General features: G+C 41.4%; 1 protein-coding gene across 1 annotated transcript in view; it reads right to left on the reverse strand.

The window, feature by feature from the left end:
* Positions 1 to 21,853, reverse strand: part of dgkb (diacylglycerol kinase, beta) — an 82,893-nt gene that overhangs the window by 14,273 nt on the left and 46,767 nt on the right. The window contains exons 20-21 of the mRNA XM_069655572.1: positions 15,870 to 15,934; positions 353 to 443 (exon numbers count right to left, since the gene is read on the reverse strand). Of these exons, the coding sequence (XP_069511673.1) occupies positions 353 to 443; positions 15,870 to 15,934 (156 nt within the window). The remainder of the gene's footprint in view (positions 1 to 352; positions 444 to 15,869; positions 15,935 to 21,853) is intronic.

The following is a 21,853-nucleotide window of genomic DNA, read 5'->3' on the forward strand; positions in this document are numbered from 1 at the left end:
CATTATCACTCAATATCACACACAGCAGGGTCGTGTAGGGCTAATTACCTGTGTTGAACTGAGGTTCAGTGAGAAGCGGGTGGGGAGGTGCACGGATAGCCTTCACACATCAACACGTTGTCTGGATGGATTTGAAACTACTACAAATGTGTGCTATTTATAGAACGAGGGTCGACCAGGATGTTTTTTAGAGGCATCATAATTCTTACTTATTGTATCTGCATTAATGTGCATTTTTCATAAGGTTACAGAAATGTGTCACAGCTTGGGATTCCCATAAAGATACAAAAGAAAAGACAAGAACATTTTTTCTGAAGGGTTTAAAGAATTGAAAATGTGTGGTGTGTTTTACCTCCACCTCCAGAAAGTCGTGGAGCTTCTTACACGTGGCCGAGAAGGTCTCCGAAGTGCCGAACTCAAAGTACCACAGCTTATTCTTTGTTCTGAAAGAGACAAGACAACAGGAACTGCAAAGGGACCAAGAAAAGAGGAAAGTGTTTTCTCCACATCAAAATCTGAAGCCGTAGCATCTCTTCTTCTCCGTCTCTAGTCCCCTATATACTGAGCTTATGAAAAGGAAAAGAAACAGAAGACTAGTCTTTCAAGGTGTCTGATTCATGCTTTAAAGAGGATCTTCTAAACTCCACAGGAAATATACCTCTAATGTTTACCGCTGACCAAAATCACACAGTCATTAATCTCTGAAAGAATGCATAATGTGGCTCATTAATCACATATTGAAGCACGATGATGAATCTAAAGCCGGTTAAGGAGGCATCCGAGGGAGCACATAGGGTGAGCGGTGGGTTCTCATGCCCAACATTAAGACCCAGTGAGGGGCGTGAGAGGGTAATCTACCTGCCCCTGCAATTAACAGAGGACTGGGGTGCTGCTCCCCGGGCCTCCTGCAGCACACACTCCCATCGCTAAGGCTGATGATCAATGACCTCGCAGGGGTGAGTCACCATCTGTCCACATACTGCTATGGTACATTATATTCCCTCATGCGACACTCATACAATGTCATTTTTTTGTTTGGAAGTATTGATTATTCGTCGCTTCCCATTTTTTATATCTTTTATGTGTGTAGAGTCGACCTTTTTAATCTTTAGCAAATCATGCAAACAGATGTCTTACAGTGCAAACAGACCTAAAGAACAGAAAGAAGTCATGTGACACTGAAGACAAAATAACGTATAACGAGCTGATTTAACTTACAAACATAGGGGAGCACAGGACAGGAAATACACCGATCAGCCATAACATTATGACTCCTGAGAGGTCAAGTGAATAACATTGATTATCTCATTACAATGGCACCTCACAGTGGATGGAATATGTTAGGCAGCCAGCGAACATTTTGTCTTCGAAAGTTGATGTTTTGGAAGCAGGAAAACTGGGCAGAAGTGTGAGGATGTGAGCGACTTTGACAAGGGCTAACAGCATCCGGTCCTTTCAAAATAAAACACCATGTTCAGAGCGGTACAGACTCTTTTCCGTTTTCACAACAACACACTGAAATCTTGAAAAAAAGGACACTTTTAATTAAGTAGTGTACTCAGCCATAGCACAAAAATCCCGGAATGATCTCCACATGAGCAGATAATCAACCTCGGAGGTGCAAACTGAACTGTTGTTTTTGTGTTGCTCTGTTTAACGTTGATGTTATCGCGTGATTTCGCAATTCTCGTGTGATAACGTAGTTCTCCCGCAATCTTGCTGATCCAGCTGCTTGGGCCAGCGTGTTCCTGTGGGTGAGGGCTCGCACCGTGTGACGGACCAGAACCGCAGCACAGACGGAACGTGCCGGACACAGATCCTGTGGGATCCAGGCGTGAGTGGTAAATACATGAGGTTTAACATTAAGTGGACATACAAGTGTCGCTACAAATTTAGTAAGACTTGGATCTGATGCGACAGGGTGGACCGACGTAAGAGAAACCTCCATCCTGTGTGAAAGAATCAAGTCACAGGTGGTATCCCTGCAGTCGGCGTGTCAATGTACAAATGAGAAGGAATCAAAAAGTGCCAAAAATGCTAAACTTAGCTTAAAAGCTAAATACACTATTATTAAAATCTCAGCAGAGTAAGTTTGGAGGTTAATTGAAAAATGCACTTTAGATTTAGGCAAACTTCACCTTGTTTCTTAGACCAGGACATATGGACATTGGTAAAAGGAATCTTATTAATGTAGAGCACACAGGCAAAGAGTAAAAGAGCAAAGACTAAGGAGAGTGAAAAGTTTACATTTAAAATTGAGGAGGGAGAAAGAGTTGTACGTGCATCAGGGGAAACAACGTCACTGCATCGCAGCAGCGTCACGGCTTCCTACAGCTCGCAAAAAGGCTTTTCATCTTTTCAAGAAACAACCGACGACAACAAACAATTTATCTCGAAGCTTCAAGGACGGGAAAAAAAAACCTACAACAGTGCTGACACGCAGAACTGAACACAATAAAGGATGGCTTCTCTTAGCTGGAGTCAAAGCGCTACAAGAGGGACGTATTAGTGTAAGAAGAGTAACAATCACTGAATTATTGATTTCCTCATTAGGACTTTTGTCAGGACCATTTAGCCACTTTATAAATGAGCTTTCATTAGGGTACTTGCAAGGTAGCCCAACTCACAGTTGATTTATAATGTGCAACATGGTCAATAGAGGAGGGATGGGAGCAGAGGGGGGTGGGAGGAGGCAGGAGGGTTTTCCACAACAACACATCCCTGCACGTTACAGAGAGTCTTCTTCCTCATCATCACCATCATCCGTCTGTGAGCTCAGAGAGAACACACAAACACAGGCCTGGGCACTTTTGCAAACAAGCAAATGAAGGTGGCTACTTTGGAAAGCATATTCAAAACTGATGGTTAATGATTCACGGAGAGGATGAAGACACGCACTGGCTTCAATGCTTTAACCCTTTGTTGACGCTTTGGTGAAGCTGGTTACATAATGTTTTGGTGCATTTGACAGACTTTAGCATCTGCAGCTGTGTTTTAGTTAAGTTTAGTAGCACAGCACAAGTTTAAGAGTAGACAGGACTGTGTACAAAGTTAAAGGAAACACATGGGCAGATGGATTCTCTCAAGGTGCCACAAACTGTGAGGTGTAGATGCATCTGTATAAAATGATTCAACCTGACTTAGCTTCATGTAAAGAAGAGCAGAGAAACTACAGGAAAGTAACTTAAAGAACAAGTATTTGTTTGGTGGACAAACTTAGCTGTCCTAAACACAGACACCCTCCTCCCACATGTCAACAATTGGCAAGTAGGCTGCTGCACGATGTTGCTAATGCTAACGTCTGATTAAAAATTGGCGTCACTTGGTTCTGAAGATTATATCGAACATTTTTTAAAAAGTAGGGCTTTGGAGTTAGAAAAGACTAAGGGGACCTCTGTAGCCTGCTCCTGATCTCTGCTACAGGCACAGAGCTACATTAGCTGCTGCTAGGCTAATAAAACTTCAGCTCAGGTGGTTATATTTTATGGTAGGTAATGTAGGCGCCAACTGAAAGAATGAGGTTGTGGATTCAAGTGGCCGAAATGAGTTTCCGAAGGGTGGCTGGGCTAAGCTTTAGAGATAGAGTAAGGGGCTCGGACATCCGGAGATCAGAGCAGCTACTCCTTCGTATCGAAAAGGAGCCAGTTGTGGGCGTTGGTTTGGCTCAGTGGTTAAATTGCAGCCCATGTACAGACGCTATAGTCCTTGATTCCCCTGTTTCCAACGCTACCAACACCATCCACTGTCTTCTCCATTAATAAAAGCCCAAAATATACTCCTTCAAAATAAAGGAGCCAGGTGAGGTGGTTCGGGCATCTGATTAGGATGCTTCCTAGGCAACTCCCTCTGGAGATTTTCCCGGCAAATCCAACTTGGAGGAGACCCTGAGGCAGACCCAGAGCCCGCTGGAGGGAATATATATCCCTTCTGGCCTGGGAACACCTAGGGATACCTGAAGAGGAGCTGGAAAACATTGCTGGAAGAGGGTCTGGGTCACCTTGCTTAGCCTGCTGCCACGGCGACCGGTCCCCAGGTAAGCGGAGGAAAATGGATAGATGGATGGTAGGTGCCAATGAAAAATAATGTGTGGAATCAAAAGGACGACTGGTTCTGGTTCTGCCAGGTCAGTTTAAAGTTCTAAAACCGTCCATTGTGAGTCTGATATGGGGGTGCAGTGCTAAATCTTATGAGAACTTTTGGACGGTTGAGAAGTCCCACATACAGGAATTCTAGTCTCTCAGCTGCTGTGGACACTTATTAGTTTAGCTGAAGAAATATCTACTTCACACCCACTGATTTTAATCAAAGTTAGGATTAGAATAAACAAGGATTCATCCTAAACAGTGATTTTTGGGGTTTTACCGTGCAGCAGAACTCAAACTGCTCTTGGGACATCTGCAGCCAAATGCATGAAACTAAAGCTCACAGTAAGAACAGATACAGTGAGAGACACATCGGACCATCCCGTCGATTCCCACCACTTAACCTAACAAGCGCACCATGGCAACAAATCACCTCATGTCCCTGTTCATTAGGTAATTAGGAGCATCTGATTGGCCGGATCGGATTGTCGTTTGTTATCTGCAGACCGATGCTAAACACCGACTCCTCTGACAGACTGACTGCAAGATGCGTCTTCAGTGTGTCCCACGATTAATAGGGAGTCCATTAGAGTAAGATGATACTTTTAAGGTGGATTAGGAGGACCTTACTTTATAGCAAGTGCAATAAAAGTGAACTTAAAGTGCCAGTTTCTTTAACTGTTGGCCTACTTTAAGCAGTAGTGTATCTTTGAAGTTCATTCATTTTATTTCCTGCTTTAGAGATTTGTGTTTCAGGAGAAAAGCAGCGAACTGTACGAATGTAGCAGGTTTTTTGTTTCTCCGTTTAGGCCTCTGTGTGATTTTACCTGCAGTGTATCAATGCAAAGTGTACTGCAATGATAACTTTAGCGGTGTGCACATGAGTTCAGCTGTAGTACACAGTCACAGCTGGTACACCAAAAGAAAACAGCGGCTCAGGTTTCCAGAGCCGCAGAGGTGTCGTTTATTTGCACAAACAAATCATAAAAACAAAACTGAAAGAAGAGAACACAAACAAACGGTGCGGTCAAGAACAGAAAATCACAAAGGCCTGGCGAAAAACAATGAATAAGAAAGAGACGAAGAAAAACAGCCTGAATCCGTACAATAAACCCATGCTCATCATGCCTGCGCTGTTTGGTCAGCACATTAAAGGATGTCAAACACGATAAGCTTCAGTGTAGCGTCGCTGTCCTGAGGCCTCAGCACCTCCACATGCTCGTTCCACCGGCCACACTGAACGAAAGCCGCACAGCCATTGATTTTCTTCCCCTCTGACACTTAATCTCACCCACAATGATCTACGACCTTATTTTCACACTAATTTCTTCTTGATCAGAGGTGATATATATCGCATTGACATAACCAACTCTTTGTGCATTGCATCAATGCACTGTTTTGTTTAACATGACACCGCCTGGAGCGCTCCCACTCGCACTGGCAGTTTGAGAAATGAGCCGAGATGCTTCGTGTTGCCTTCAGAGGTTCAGCGGGCGGTTTGAAAAATGTATTTCTGTCTGTTGCACTGCACTGCACAGGGTGTATTTTTTTTAACCAACACTATGATTCTAGTTAAATGACACGGAGGTGGACCTGATTTTTTAAAATATATTTTTTATTTTGCAAACAGAGCTGAAGTTGAGCCATGAATTATTTAACATGTAGATCAAACCAAGCTGACCACAGTTTTCTTCTTTCAGTAAATAATGTTGAACCACATTAACAAACCACGCCCACCTTACCATAAACTAATGCTAACCCTAATGTTCACTGTGTTGCTGCAGCTGGAGAGTTCCACTGCTTTGAGTGTCCAACTGAAGTGTGACAATCGGACATTGTCTTTTTACACTGTTTAAAAGCCTCGTGTGTTTTTGCAGAGGCAGCTTATATATTTAAATAATAATTAGAAAGTAATTAAAAAGAGTAAAGTACAACCTTAAAGTATCCATTACTTTATGCTCTACCTTACTCAGGTTGCTGGTCTGTGTCCACTTATGGTGTTTTTTGCGCTTCCATCCAAAACCAATGTCGTTAAAGAGGGGGTACTATGCTGTTTCACATTTTAAGACAAATGTAAGTTTATAATGTTGGATGTTCAGACTAAATGTTGGTGGAGTTTCAGATCTATTCAATGTTTATTTTTACACCTTTATGGTATAACTTGTTTGGTTAGCATGGGTTTTTACACTTTTATTATGTAACCTGTTTTAAAGTTGTATATGTCTCAGTTGGTCTTCCCTGTTTAAATAAAGATGATCTATCTATCTAAATCTGTAATCCACAGGCTTCTCAGCTCAGTCTGCAGCCTGCTGTGAACGCCAGGTTTCACACAGTTTTTTCTACATGCTGCAATTTGTGACATCACAAAGTGCAGCCTCAGCAGGCTTCAGAGAGCTGGCCAATCAGAAGAAAGCGGGCTTCTAGGGGTGGGGTTTCTTAAAGGAACAGAGCTGACCGAGTTATTTAAGGCAGAGGAGGTTTTATTTACTTTAAATTATGCTAAGCTACTCCACAGGTATCACAGAGTGAAATATGAAGCTTGAAATTAGCATATTACCCCCCTTTAAACTTTGGGATACCGCCCTGTTGTGAATGTCACTTCCCCATCACCAATCAAAATCAAGAAGGGGTGGGACTTCTGATATCAAATTTGTCAACAACAATGGCGGTTAATCTCATGCACTCAGACTCGTTTTTTCGAGGGGTATAATTTTCAGGCTGCTAATGCCAGGACACGATTCCTTTCCATTGACGAGACGACTTTCGTGACCTAGCAACAGTAAGCGCCGGTGAGAAGCGCTGCCAGCGTAAAAACGCAGATAGTGGACACAGGCCCTAATTAGTAAGTGTAAAAACAAGATGGCGGCCATCTCCGCTAAATCAACATACAGCCGAATGGATAAGATAGTAAAACATTTGGACTGTATTACTGTTGGGATGCAAAATGAAAGTGTACAAGGCTTTTAGATAGATAATTTTTTTTTTACTTTTTAGGTCCTAAAAATCCCCAAAAGTTCGGAGAAAGTCAAATTGCACAACAAACAGAACCTCTGTTCTCAAGAGGTTTATTAAACTTAAGTGTTAATTGCAGGGGTGCTGTGTTGGAATGACTTCCTCTTGAAAAAGTGTTTCACCCTGCCTGTTGTGAAAGGGCTGAGGCTGTTGGACAATTAAAACTACAATAACAAAAACAGAAGTTAAATGTAACACAGACTCTCATCTGTGATCCTGCAATCATTAATTTGGGAACCTGTTAGAGACCTGACGTGAACCACACAAATCAAAACTGCTAATTAATGATTTCATATTGTTTACAGGGCTGGAGGTGTGTTAGCAGAGTGTTTATCTGAGGTCTGTCACCTCCAGTCACACATCTGCAGGAGAAGTCGGTTAGATGTAGTTACTTTCTACAATGAGAGTGCAACTCAGTCCGCTTTCATTCTCCATTTACTTTGAAGATTTTCCTTCTTAAAGTTTTTTAATCTCCTTTAAGAGGATGAACAACAAACAGTCAATCACTGACATGCTTCTCTGATCAACCTGATTTTCATATGTATTGTTAGTATATTTTAATGAGGATGATTTTGGGTATGCATTAGAGATACAACTCTAGCCTCAAAGCCTCTTGGTGCGTGGGCTTGACTGTGTTTTTGATTGACCGCTGAGCATGCAGAGGAACGCAATGTAAACAAAACTGCACTGTTAGCTTGAAGGTACAAGGGACAGTGGTGTTAGCAGCAGTGTGTTGCAAATAAGGAAAATAACATTATTTCAGTTGTGTTGATTCTTAATGTGCTAATGTGCGTTTACTACCTTATTAGCTAATTGCAAACTAATATTAGCAGTGGGCCCTTTATCCACTTTTTTCCACAAGAAATTATCTAGAAACTTGTCAAAAACAAGGTCACAAACTTATTTAACTACAACCTGTTTGAGTTGTTAGTTTGGGCTTGCTCACAGCAAAATCCTTGCTTATGTGTGAGCCTACTTTTACCCTGGATTTTGCCTCTCAGGTGACATGCAAGCTATATTCATGGTGTAGCTTGTTGGGGTCATACAGAGCCTGACAGGTCTGTAACAATGACTGTATATAAAGATGGACGACAAGTCTCCATCTACTCTCATTGTACTTATTTGAAGCCAAAATAGACTTATATAGTTATTTGGAGCCAGAATCTGCGCAGTAGGAATCGGTGGTTGGAGCCACAGCAGCAACATCCCGCCCCTTGCACATTTAAGTAACTGAAAAAAATGTCAAAGATCCTGTACGTCGGTGTATTTAACCGTTGGTGTTAGTTACGTCTCCTCTCACCGTTCCTCCTCTACTCTGCTACTCGGGAACAGAATGCTACAAAAGCCTGATTTGTCAACAGAGCTGTCAATCATTATGTCACACCCCTTTTTGAAAGCATCAAATAACTAATTAAAAATAAACTTGACAGAAAAATTAACACTTGGACATAAATCAGCATGATAAGAACTAACTATAATGTATTGTAATGTATGAAAAATGTATTTGACATGTATTTTGATTTTATAGTTTGACTCATGTCCCATCTGTTAACATGGAGGAGGCGGGCTTTATGAGCTATACTGCAGCCAGTCAGCAGGGGGCGACAGAGAGGGTTTGGCTTCACTTTTAGGGAGCTGTCACGTCGGTCATCTTTTTATACAGTCTGTAGACACAACTAAGGAATGGAGATCATTCTTTCAGCTCCCCTGTATGTTTTTTGGGGGTAAAAAAAAAATTGAATTTTTACTTTTACTTTAATTCCTGACTTTATTATGTCACATCCTCTTCTGTAACTAAACCTATACGCTTGTAAGTATGTCTGCTATTCCAGTTATTTTTGCCCCATTACAGTTTATTTATAGGCAAGAGGATGTGCAGGTAAATAGTACGGTAGGTTTTCCTTTTGGTTACTAGTTTTAATTTAAAAGTAAAAACAAACGTTTAATTTCAGTTGGACTCGGTCTTAAGTTCATAATCATCGGGGTAACCTTGTTAATTAATCCTTTTATTCCCTATTGCTCCGCCCTGCTGCTGTATGTGCTGAGTCTGGTGTGTGTGTAAGTTCACTTGAGTTTATGTGTTTGTGTTCTGTGTGTGTGTGTGTGTGTGTGTGTGTGTGTGTTCCCACTGAGCTGGGAACAGGGCCACAGGTGAGATCTCTCTAAATTACACACAAGTGGTCATTAATTATAGATGACACTTTGGTCACAAAAACGATTTCATCCTCAAATGAGGTCCACTACTGAGGTCCACCATGCATGTGTGTGTGTGCGCGTGTGTGTGTACATGAGTGTGTGTACATGTGTAATTTAGAGTGCCATCACCTGTGGCCCTGTTCCCAGCTCAGCAGGAAGCTCACACACACCTACATGCATACACACCCATTAGCATGTGTGTGTTGATGTGTGTGTGTTGGTGAGTCGGGCGCTCCATCCAGCACTCGGCAGCGCTTTGATGAACACACTCATTATGCTAAAGAGAGCTCCATGCCTGGGCTTCCCTGTGCCTTCAGGAAAGGTTAACTCGGGATGGTTACACAGCACAGCGAGGGCCTGTGGGCGCGCGGGGGCACAGCGGCTCGGGAGGAGCGCCGTGACGGTGTTAGATGTCTCGGACCAAAAATAGATCTGTGTATGCAGAGCAAATATCATGGGAACATCAAGGAGCCATGATTGATGCCACAGAATAAACAAACATGGTAGGTGAAGCCAGAGCAGCTTAAAGGTCCAAAATCAGAAGTTCTCACTCTCATATCTCATGTTTTCATATTACTGTGGGGAGCAGGAATCTGTTAGGAGGCTTCTAAACATGTTGATAAAAAAAATGCATCTAAATGGTAACTCGAGGATTGTATGGAGTAACACAAATTTCAGTATGTTGGTCGATTTGTTTCGCCTTGGCGGAGAGTTGACCAGGCGGGGTACGTCCATACGGGACTCGCTCTCTCTTCGCCTGAAGCTGGCGAGACGGACGATCCAGACGGACGATCCATAAATGTGTGCATGAAGATTTGTACTAAGACACTAGTTTTGCACTTGAGAGATCCAGCAGCGTGACAAAGTTTGTGCACACAAATGTACAAATGCAGAACAAAGCGGACATGCATCCATACATTTTATTAACTCTTTAAGAAGCTGATATTCTCGTGATAACGGGATCATTTAAAATAAATAACAGGCTGGTCACTGTGATCTGATTCTGTGTTTGTTTTATGCTTTTGCAGCTCTGGGGATATGAGTTATGATCATCTGACATTACTGTGGTGCAGCGTTGTTATCTTGAGATAAATAAGTGGAGATCTCGAGAAAATGACCAGAAACTACTCAGAGTATATAAAATGTATGGCTGCATGTCCGCTTAAGGCTTCCATATAAATTTAGTTTTTTGTGCACAAATATTCAGCGAAATTCAAAACTTAGTTTCATTTGTAAATCGAATGAAAGATGGGTAAATAATATTTGCACGCCCATACAAGTTTAAGCTCGGTGTGAATCAGATTTTAAACATGGCCTCCAAAAGAAAAAAGATTATTCCTTATTAAGGACATAAATCCTGTCTGGGAAAATGGTCATCTTGTATAAGGACGAATTACTATCCATACTTTAAATTCACTGTGCAGCAAAACAGGCTGTATAAATACATCTGATTGGATACTGGACAACTCCACACCTCATGATTTGGGTCTAGTACCAATGCATGAACAAGTGTGTTCAACATGTAACGAGGTGCAAAGTAACAGCATGGAAGTGAGGGTGGTTGACAGGCGAGAAAGAATAACAAAGAGCAAGGACAGAAATTATGTCTTTTGTTGGTGACTTTGTCTTAAAAATGTGTCATCATATCTGATACACATTACACGGCAGATTAAACGTAACCTGTCCCAAAATAATTACAGATGCAAGGTTAAATCGCTCACAATCTGAAGATCACAGATCAAGCCAATAAAAAGAAACTGTATGTAACTATGAAACGGTATAACAGCACAAAGTTGTTGGTTATTAACCTTCTTTCTCTGCCTCTCTTTCCTTGTTTCTCTCTCTCTCTGTCTCTTCCCCTCAGAGTCAGAGATTAGCCTTTAATTACATGAGAGATCAGCAAAAAAACAGGAGGAGAAAAAGGGGAGTAGTGTATTTTAACGAGGCGGTCGAGGAGGAGTGGCGATGGGGGAGGAGGTGGCGCGGCCTTCGTCACAGGCCGACTGATTGTCTGCTTTTAATCCTCAACCTCATTATCACCTCCAGGTCCGGCAGTGGCAGTAAATGAATCTATCTGCCGAGTGTCAAATCTTCACACCTTCACCCGGGTAATCACCCCAAGGTGCAAATACAGAAGATGGATAGAAGGAGAGGAATGAAGGGAGGGAGAGAGAGCGTATGACCCCGCGTTTCATCAACAACATCATGAAGAAGAGCTACATGATGTTATTTAGTTTGTAATTAAAGCTGATTAAATATTCAGCTTCTTTAAGGTCACAGTGGTGACTGAATGTATAGATCTGCTTCATATAGGAAGTGAGGAGACATTACAGCTGTCACATTAAAACAGGATCATTCTAAATGTGACATTTTTCTTTATCCCAGTTAAACTGAAGCGTCTCGTGTTTGTTCATCTTTGACTTTGAAACTTCAGGAGGAAGAACAAAGAGGTGAACACAAGGCTACTTTAGATCAATAAAACATTACAATAAGCATTTCTAACGTGGCTGACGTCTAAAAATAAAGTATATTGTTTTATTTTTCTGTCAGCAGTGCTCTGGCTGTTTTTCCAGGAATATAAAAAACATTTTTGTTTTTGTTTACATACTGAACATTGTCATAAAGAGATGTTGTAGTTTTGAAAGAAATAATAACATAGTTTTACTTTAAATATATATATGAGGAACCTGAGATATAGAAGATTTTATCCAGAAAAAAAGAGTCATGTAAGAAAAACATATTAAAAAATATAATTATTTTGAGTAAGAAATGTCGATATTGTTGTATAAACTTTTTATGGTTTTGGATCAATTGCTCCTTATTGATATACAATGACCCTAAATATTGAACATTGTCTTTTCCCTTTGCACTATTACCCTAAAACTTAAGCAATACTAAGTAAGTAGCTCTGTACCCTGTCTTTGCGCTGCCTCTGAGCTTTTTCTGTGAAGGCCACGACTCAGTGGACGCCCTGCCTGATGATGTTAAGAGCGGCAGCTCTTTCTGCAGCTTTCTTTTTTCCTCAAATTTTCTTATTTGATTTTTAGTACCACTTCCCTATTTTGTTATTTTATTTTATTATATTTTATGTCTTTTATGTTTAATACGTACCCCTCTCTAAATGGAGCCCCCCCGGCTAAAGAATTTCACACAGTTGTACTTGTATAACCGGAGTGACAACAAATATCTTGAATCTTTTAAGTCAAACTGAAAAATCTGTTCAAACCTACTCAACCAACCACTGATCTTAAATCCCTGCTCTTGTGTGTGTGTGTGTGTGTGTGTGTGTGTGTGTGTGCGTGTGTGTGTGTGTGTGTGTGTGTGTGTGTGTGTGTGTGTGTGTGCGTGTGTGTGTGTGTGTGTGTGTGTGTGCGTGTGGAACGTTTGTGTTGTAGTGCAGTACCTATGTGATGTTTTAATTGTGACCTGCCAAGTAACTGCGGATGAAGCTTTAAGCTAACTCTGGTACGATGCATCGAATGGTAACATTTATGTTTAATATTGTACATGGTCCCTTTTTGAAAATATATAAACACATTTTTTTTTTAATCCATGGGGCGCTGGGTAAGCTGAGCTGGTAGAGCAGGCGCCCCATGACATCCCCCACTCTCGACTCCCTACATTTCCTGTCTCTCTCTTTAGCTATCTTATAAATAAAGGGGGGAAAAAAACGCCAAAAAAGTCCTCAAAGCACTTGAAATATGTGGTATTTAAACATACGTTGCAAAATATATGATAACATAAAATATGTGTTGCAGAAACACTTCCCATTCCACATCTGGAGAAGGACCAAACAAAATTACAACCACGGTTTGGTTCGTCTCACTGCTTTAATATAACTGTGAAGATGCTGCATCTGCTGTGTGTAATTTTCACTTGTATTTAAACGCTTGTTTCTAAGGTACTTGTGGTATGTTGTTTACTTGATTTACGATTAGATAGATTATTATTGCCATTGCATGTTATACAACGAAACTTTGTTGGAGCAACCCAGTTAGCAGCGTCGATATATATATATAATCAATGCTTAGTAAAAAGAGTAAAACAAGAAGTAAAAACACAACAGTTATTGCACCTTATTGCACTTCGAAGATATTTTGCAGGTGGACAAAATGTACTGGACAAAAATGTTTGCAAAGGAGTTTTTATTATTAATTTTATTGTCTGAGTGTTGCTCTAATAATATTCATGTTTTAAGCCTCTGCATGTTCCTCATACAATAAGAGGCCTCACACTGTTATTATCTCCTCTTATTGAACTGACAGGCTCCACTGTGTTCGTGTAAGTGGGTCTCAGGCTGATTAAAGCTTGTTAAAAACTCATCAAAAACACTTCAGCTGTTCATTAATAATTTCACTCATTCTAGACAAAATCGTACTTATTGCAGACTTGATAAGAGTGAAATAAATTCCCTCGCCCTGCAGACACTTTGCTTCCACTGTCACTGAAGTTCCTGAGAAAGAGCCTGGAGCTGCAGGAAAATGACTCTGTGATAAGTCGCAATATACTTCCAATGGACACGAGCCCTTTGGACAAATCCAACAAAATCTGTGCTACCTTGAAAAACTATAATCATGCATTATTGAACCGGCAAGGATAGTGTGTAATAGAGAGATCCTAAACCCATTCCCCCTGCTGAATTATTAATTGGATTCAAATAACAGACAGAATAATTTTCTTAAAATATCTCAATCATTTTTCACAAGAGGCTTAAAAAGGAGTAAAACAACAGAGATGCAGCTTGAGAGTCCTGCATGTAGAGAAACAGGAGACATGCTTACCAACACTAAGGACATGACCTTTTAACCCCACCTTTTCATCAGATTTGATGACTTCATTTTAACTCGTAACCACTGATAACCGTTAAACTACAGAGCCGGTCTTATTTTGAAACTCCCGTCACCCGTGTGGCTGCACATTCTGGCAGCAACCAGCAGAAGGAAGGCTGGCTAAATGTTGTACTAAGGCCGGGGTAAAATATGATAATGAGTACAAATGGGATTATTAGCAGGCTGTGTGTCATCAGTCTGACTGATCCCTGATGTCAAACTAGCCAAGCTAAATTCAATTAGGCCTGCAATTACTCCCTGGCGCTAGTGGAGACGTATCGGAGACGTTAAATATTGATGGAAACATAGATGCCACATTTGTTCATCTGCAAAGGTGAACGCATCTCCTCGACATCATCACAAACGCTAAATATGAGGCCGGGTCATTCGTCACGCTGAGCGGCAGAGAAGATGCACTGCCTGTTGTTGTGAAGGCGACACAGAGGATCTACACACGCACTGTAGGTTTGCTCATAATGGGTCATAAAGGTGTGGTATTACTGAGGGCACAATGTTGCACTGCACTTGGCTGTGCAAAAAAAAAATAGTTTGGTTTGAGCTACCTGAAACAGTGACTAAAATCCTGGATACCAATCCCACAAGATCCATAGACCTGTCTCTGACCTGAAGTTCAATAAAAGTTACAAAAAATGAACTGACAAAGCTCGTGCTGTTTTGATCTGGAAGTTTCTATATCAAAATGCATCTAAGGAATGTTTCACTATGTGCTCTTATGTCTTGAAAAACAGAGAAGATGTATTTGTAAGGATCATGTTTGTATCAAATACATGGAAACATTACCTCTAGCATCTTCCTGTAACCTTTAAACAGGCTTCACTGTAGGCACGTCTAGGTATAATGGATACTGTGTCTCAATGAAAATCTTGTGTTGATATTTATTTATTTTTATTTGTATTGCTTTCTTGTTTATTTTACAAGTGTTGTATTAGTAAGTTTTGGGAGGGAATACATTGTTTTGGTCCTGCATACTTAAAACTTCAAATAAAAAAGATCAATTAAACTGATATAAAAAATAAAATGAGAAGACATTTGCGCCATTCTTGGACTCTAAATATCGCTTTGACTAATACAGCTGTAATCTGTTTAAAATTGTTCAAAAAAGGTGGTGTTTATCTGGACAAAAATCTCGCACCAACTGCAGCCATGAAGGCGAAAAAAGTAAGAATCTAAAGGGATCACTTTGCTCTTTTTAAGTAACGTCAAAAAGCATGAGAACTTACTAAAATAAGTCATATCAGCTTCATATTCTGTGTTTAAAGCTGCATATTTCATCCCAAACCTGCACATCCATTAGAATAAACTTGTTGGATCAAGTGATCAGACGCTGCCGAAAGATAAAGATAATTATTTGTCTCTTTTGAAGTCAAAGTTTAAGTTTTAAATCCCCATAAGCATCATTTTTTGCAGTAGATTGAGGGAGATATAGACTTTTACATGAGGACTTTTATAGATATTATTTCACTCCTTAAGATAAAAATGAAATGATTTTGAATTGAAACCACACTTTACTAACAAGAACAAACAGGACAGCACACTGCATGTGACCGTTGCACTACAGCTGTTCTATCAACCAGGCTGTTATGTAAAGTAGCAGCAGCCTGAATGAGGCTGGATTAGTTGTACCTGCTAAGGCAACACTTTATGGTTTTATGGACTGTGAGAATGGAGCTGTTGTGAGTCACTGGGTTATATCTAATCCCACACTGACACGAAAAGCAAACAAACTTACCTGCTGTTAAACTTCTCAGGATGCTTCTCCCTCATGACGTGGAAACGATGTGCGATGGAGGCGTCCTGAAACAGACAATCAAATCTTTGCTTTAGCTTCTGCACTTCCTGGTTTCAGCGAACATTTGAAGATGCTAGTATGTAAAGCTCCATGCGCACTTTTTTTACATGCACATATTGCCTTTACTTCCTCATAATGTGGCTCTTGTCAGAACATTAAATAGCCTGTTATCAGTTATCATCTCATCTGTTAGAGTGCTTCACACTGCGGCTAATGCACCTTCCAGGAGGACAGAAGGTGCGTAATCATCATCAACCTTATGACCCTCTTTGCCAGGGTAACAATAAAGAACAGGTGGGTCACCCTTTGAAAACAGACCAACCACATGCAGCTGCAGAAAATGTGCCTTTTTAAATTGTTCTTAAATATAAACTATTAAAGCTGCAGCCTTCGGGTTTAATTTGGAAATGCATCTCCTCCTCACATACAATGTAAAGACGGCACGATTTTAAATTATTTTCTTGACTCAAGAAAGGTTTAAAAAATATAAAACCTCCATGGATCAAAAGTCTTAGACAAACTTGTTCGCGGTTTGAGATGCCCTGTCAACAATTTTACACACAGTCTTTTGTCCCCTTTGGGCTGCAGTGCAAATTTTTCAGCTGCAATACCACGAGTGGCCACTGGGCAAAATTGGAATCTGTAGCATAAACCAGGTCATAACAATAGTCCATACGGGGATCATCATTTGTGTCAACACGCATTGATGACGTCATTAAGTTATGCAGTTTGAAACTTGCCTTAGTGACGTTCGCTGGTCTGCAGGGTAACCCCTGCATTAGTAACTCCTGATGTGATGTGTCACCTGACTTCCTTCTATATTAATGGATCATAAAGGCCGTTTTAAGGGGCCCTACTACCTCACTGCTTTATGGTCTACTGGGAAAAGATTATTTTCTGGGCCGCAGTGGGAATTTCTTTGGCTGCAATACCGTGAGTGGCCACTGGGCAAAATTGGAAGCAAGTCTGAGCAGTAGTGGTATCCAAGTCTTTAACCATTATGGAAAAGCCAACACTTCTTTTAGGTCGTTTTGTGACATCACATGTAGCGGTTTTACTCTGACCCTGATTCTGATGTACCGTCCTATTTCACCTGACGTTCTCCTGTATCAATGAAAGCAGCCACCGAAGAGGAAAGACTCACAGTCCCTCACAGCTGCTTTAATGGATGATTACACCTGAACCAGCCTACATATCCAAGCCAACCTCCTCCTCATTAAATAACTTTCCCAACTTCTCTTACAGCGCGGTTACACCTGCATGTCCCTTGTGTATGCTTCTATAAGGTGAAAGCAGCAGCGCGCAGGAGGTGGCAGCGGGGTTGAGCCGGGATGGAGACGTATTGACAGAAGCCCTGATGAACAGCACGCCGTCTCCACACAGGCTAATTAATTAAACACACATTGTGAGTAATCACAGCTCGCAGTAACCTACAGGATGCTGCCGACACCCCGGCTACCAAGTTGTTTTCTCTCTCCCGTCCTCAACCTCCCCCCTCTCTCTCTCTCTATTCATCTATATGTCACTCGACCTTCCTCTCACCCTCTCTGACTCCCCCCTCCCCTCTCAGCGACCTGGGGCAACAAGTGCAGCCTCGTTGGAGTTAGCGCGATACACTACATGTAACATATGTTCATGGTGTGACCGACAGCGGTATATCAACACCATCTCACTACTCAGTACATCTGGTACGACTATTATCTCGTCTGTATGCGTGAATACATACAATAGGGTATATTCAGAGTAAACCTATACAATGTGTTTTGCCAACAGACAGAAAGCTAATTATTAAAAGAGATGGAGAACACATTTCTACCTCTATTTCTGCTTCCCAAAACACACATTTAACTTCCGGACAAAACGTGTTGGAGCCCTCAGGTGGGCTCAGTCTGAAGCAGATATTCACGCTTATTGAAACTTCAATGATTATAGTGTTAGTGTTAGTTACGTCTCCTCTCGCCGTTCCTCCTCTACTCTGCTACTCGGGAACAGAACGCTGCAGGGGCCCGATTTGTCAAGAGCTGTCAATCATGAGGTCAAACCCCTTTTTATAGCATCAAATAACTAATTAAAAGTAAACTTGTCAGAAAAATGAACACTTGGACATAAATCAGCATGATAAGAACTGACTGTAATGACTGAAACCATGTTTGAGAAAAATGTATTTTGATTTTATAGTTTGACTCATGTCCCATCTGTTAACATGGAGGAGGCGGGCTTTATGACCTATACTGCAGCCAGTCAGCAGGGGGCGCTCTTTTCTAAAAATTCCTAACTATAAGTTAGCAGCAGTGTTGCCAGGTCTGCGTTTTTCCCGCGGCATTGGGCTACTTTTGAAGTGTTGCTGAGGGTGGAAATTTTTGTCCGTTGGCTGGGTGGACCTATTTTGCAAATTACATGAATAATAGGCTATCTATGAATAGGAATCCTTTCCTTTTAGTATTATAGGTGTATTACGAGTGTAGCTCACAGTCTCATGCAGGGGGTGAGAAGAGTTGTCCATGATGGATGTCAGTCTGAAAACATCTTCCGCTCACGCACCTCTATGATCGTCTGAGTTGAATCAATCTGTGTATTTTATAATGCTTAATTTACCCACCAACTAAGACACCTTTTTGCGCCAGTGTCACCAATTAATATGAGAATCTAGAGAATATAGAGCGCTTACTTTAATCCTTGAAGGTAGATCCAACTGTTTTTACTCTCCTCACAGTATATTTTATATCTCTATTATAACATTGTCTTCTCTGTGTTGCAACTCTGCTGTGGTCCTGACACTTTCAGTTTATAGTAGCACCAATTGTCTGACTTTTGTTACTTCACCACTGCCAAATCAGTAAAAGCACTGCACAAAGTCGGTGTGTGCTTGAACACAATATGGCAAACAGTGACTACAGAGCAAGGACAGTGTAGAATAGTCGGTTTAAAGGTCATCAAACTGGTCATCACCTCGTCCTTCCAAGTCGAGCAAGTCCAACAAAAAGCTAAAATCTGGTAAATGCTTGTGTGAACAGGAGGGAAGAGAAATCATATTGGCACCTGTCATGAAAACAAGACTTTGTCAAAACCTAGTATGAGGCTGACCGCATCAGGTCAATGGGTGCTTTTGAGGGCAATGTGTTACAAGGACTGTCCTCATGAGGCCGATGACAGCGTGTTTGAAAGCAGGTGCGCGCTACGGACATAGGTGAGGAGCAGCAGAGGAGCAGCCCCGCCTACTCCCCGAGCAAAGTATCCAGAGCCGTATAGACAGAGAGTCGCGTCAGTGGAGGTCCAATATGCTCCATGATCCGCCATTGCGAGTCGCAGCTCTCTCTCTCTCTACGGCTGTGAAAGTAACGTCAGTCAGTCAGTCAGTCACACACACTCGGGCTGACCCCGGCGGCTTTAAGTTTTCCTTCATGAGCCGAGATAAATCACATTTTTTGAGGCTAAATAATTAATGCAATAGCCCATCAGAAAAAGGTTACGTCACACAGCTGATAAACAGCATTGTAACTACTATTTACACGTTTCACAGATAATTGGATTCAGCTTTAAGTTCACAAAATATCCAGTTTGAATACATTTCTAATTAAAACTTCAGACTGGCCTTTTTTCTTTGATTAAACACGCAGAAAACCAAACTTCTGCCGGAGAAAAGAAACTCCTGAATTACCATATAAACACCTTTTGAACAAGGTGTCCAATATGAATAAATAATTAACGTGAAAAAAGTCAGTGATGTCATGAAGTATGCAGAGGACCTCGTCAACAGATTGCAAAGTCTCTAGTAATGAACTACACAGATTAACAGCGCTGAAATTTCCTTTAATTTACACTTCTAAGTCGGAGTCAGCAGGAAAACGCTGGCAGGGCCTTTGTGGGAAAAAAAAAACAGACCAAACTCTGACGAACTCAGCAAACTCGTCCGGCTCTGAACACATCGCAGAGAAGAGTGAGACTAAGTTGCTGTAAACTTTTCGGGTTTGTTCCTCTTCCCCCACTTTCTACTGAAGCAATCTGTTTTGACCCGCTCCGTTTGAGTGGCACTACTGAAACTGCACGTACAGGGAGGACCCCCTGCTAGCTCTCTGTACAAAAATTTAGGAGAAAGCCAAAAGAGAAAAATCAATGGAGCTTCTCTTGATGTCTCTTCAAGACGCTGTAAGCAGAAGACCAAAAGGATTCCTCACGATCCCCGCAGACTCACCTCACGCTTCCAACGCGAGTCAGAGAGGCGAGATGATGGATGTATCTGAGAGAGTGTAACTTGATTTTCTTACAAACAGGACAATAGCTGCAAACAAGAGAGCAGAAGCAGCAGAGGTTGTCTCCCCTTTGGTTTGAGGTCTATTATCTGAGATCTGTACAAGTGCAGCTGCGGCTTTTGCAACAGTAAACTGTGATTTCAAGCAGCCAGGAGAGGATGAAGCACTTTGTCGTTCTGCAGAGATGCAGCGTGTCGATGCAGCGCTTGTTGTTTAAAGGGGCCTGACATGAATATATCGCTTTAAATTGCTCTTTACTATTGCAAAAATATCATACAAATATAGAATACATCAATATTTTAAGAATCTTTCATATTATGGCTGGTAGAAGGTTCTGACTTTTAGGCTGTTTCATTTGAAGGACCTTTAAAGCTTCACAAGTTTGAAGTATTTTGAAAATGTCAAACAAAAAATAATAAAATGACAACATATTTTCCAATTTGTGACTCCCTATTCAAAGTAGTGGGTTCCCAGGTTGGGAATCAGACTGAACATATTTTACACCCAGAACCGTCGCATGGACTGTGCGTAGTGTGCAACCACACAGGGCCTCGCGCCTCTGAAGGGCCTCACACAGGGTCCGCAACACTTCAAAAGTATCCCAATTCCGCTGGAGAACCGCAAACCTGGCAACCCTGGCAACCCTGGCAACCCTGGCTTTTTCACCATAGCTGTGTCCCAATCCAGCGGCCGCAGCTTTCGAAGACTGTATTTGAAGGCCGACTGTGTCACAGAAGTGTGTCGAAGGCTGTCCCATTTGAAAGGCTCCTTCAGATGCGCCCGACAAATGTGTCCTCCGTTTCCCCGACCCATCATATCCCGAGATGCATTGTGCGCTAATTCAAATGAAATGGTGGACTTTTAAATGGCCGAGGAATTTGCTTTAAGATCAACTCAATCGAATAGCTAGCGTTACACATGTTTAAGAAAACGAAAGGGCCCTTGAAATAAATTACGTTTGTTATGCTAGCTAGTTAGCCCGCTAGCTACCTGTTGCTAGGCGACAGGAGCAGCGTTTGGTGACGCAAGAGTAGACCAGACCGTCTCATTTCAGTTCGGCTTGAACGGTCGGCTGTGCAGGCTGTGAATGGAGCATCCTCTGTGGACCGCCTCCTTCGAAGGCTGCAGCCCGTGGATCGGGACACAGCTTATATATAACATTTTCAAGACTGTTGTTGACCCACCATGACTCTGAAATTATTTTCTTTGTTTTCTGAGTAGCTCCAGAGCCCTCAACTTCAAGGTTATAACACAGCCCAAGGACTGTTCCCTGATAGGTACTTCTCAATAAAGAACCAAACTTTTCCAATCAGGCCGGTCTGAAGAATTTCAAATTGCAGTATGAGAGGTTGCTGCTTTGGGTCAATTACGGTCCACTATTATGTTAATTTGGTACTAAAAAAATAGCAGTAAAATGACATCTTTAATTTTATTCTTGAGAATAATCCACCTGCATTGGACAATTATGCGATAATGTACTCAAGTGCTGTTTTAAGAGTCAACATTGAACTCTAAACTGGACGAAAAGTTGTTGCTCAGGAAATATTTACACTTTACATTTCCCCGACATCTGAGCCAACTTCATGTTCTGGAAAGGAAAGTGATACGATTGAGAAAATACCTAAATTATAAATGTTCAAAACTAAATTTAAACTTCAGTCTTGACTGGAGCCT

This window comes from Semicossyphus pulcher, unplaced genomic scaffold, assembly GCF_022749685.1.
Source record: "Semicossyphus pulcher isolate SPU_LCO1_2020_fin unplaced genomic scaffold, fSemPul1.0.p SCAF_9, whole genome shotgun sequence".
NCBI lineage: Eukaryota > Metazoa > Chordata > Actinopteri > Labriformes > Labridae > Semicossyphus > Semicossyphus pulcher.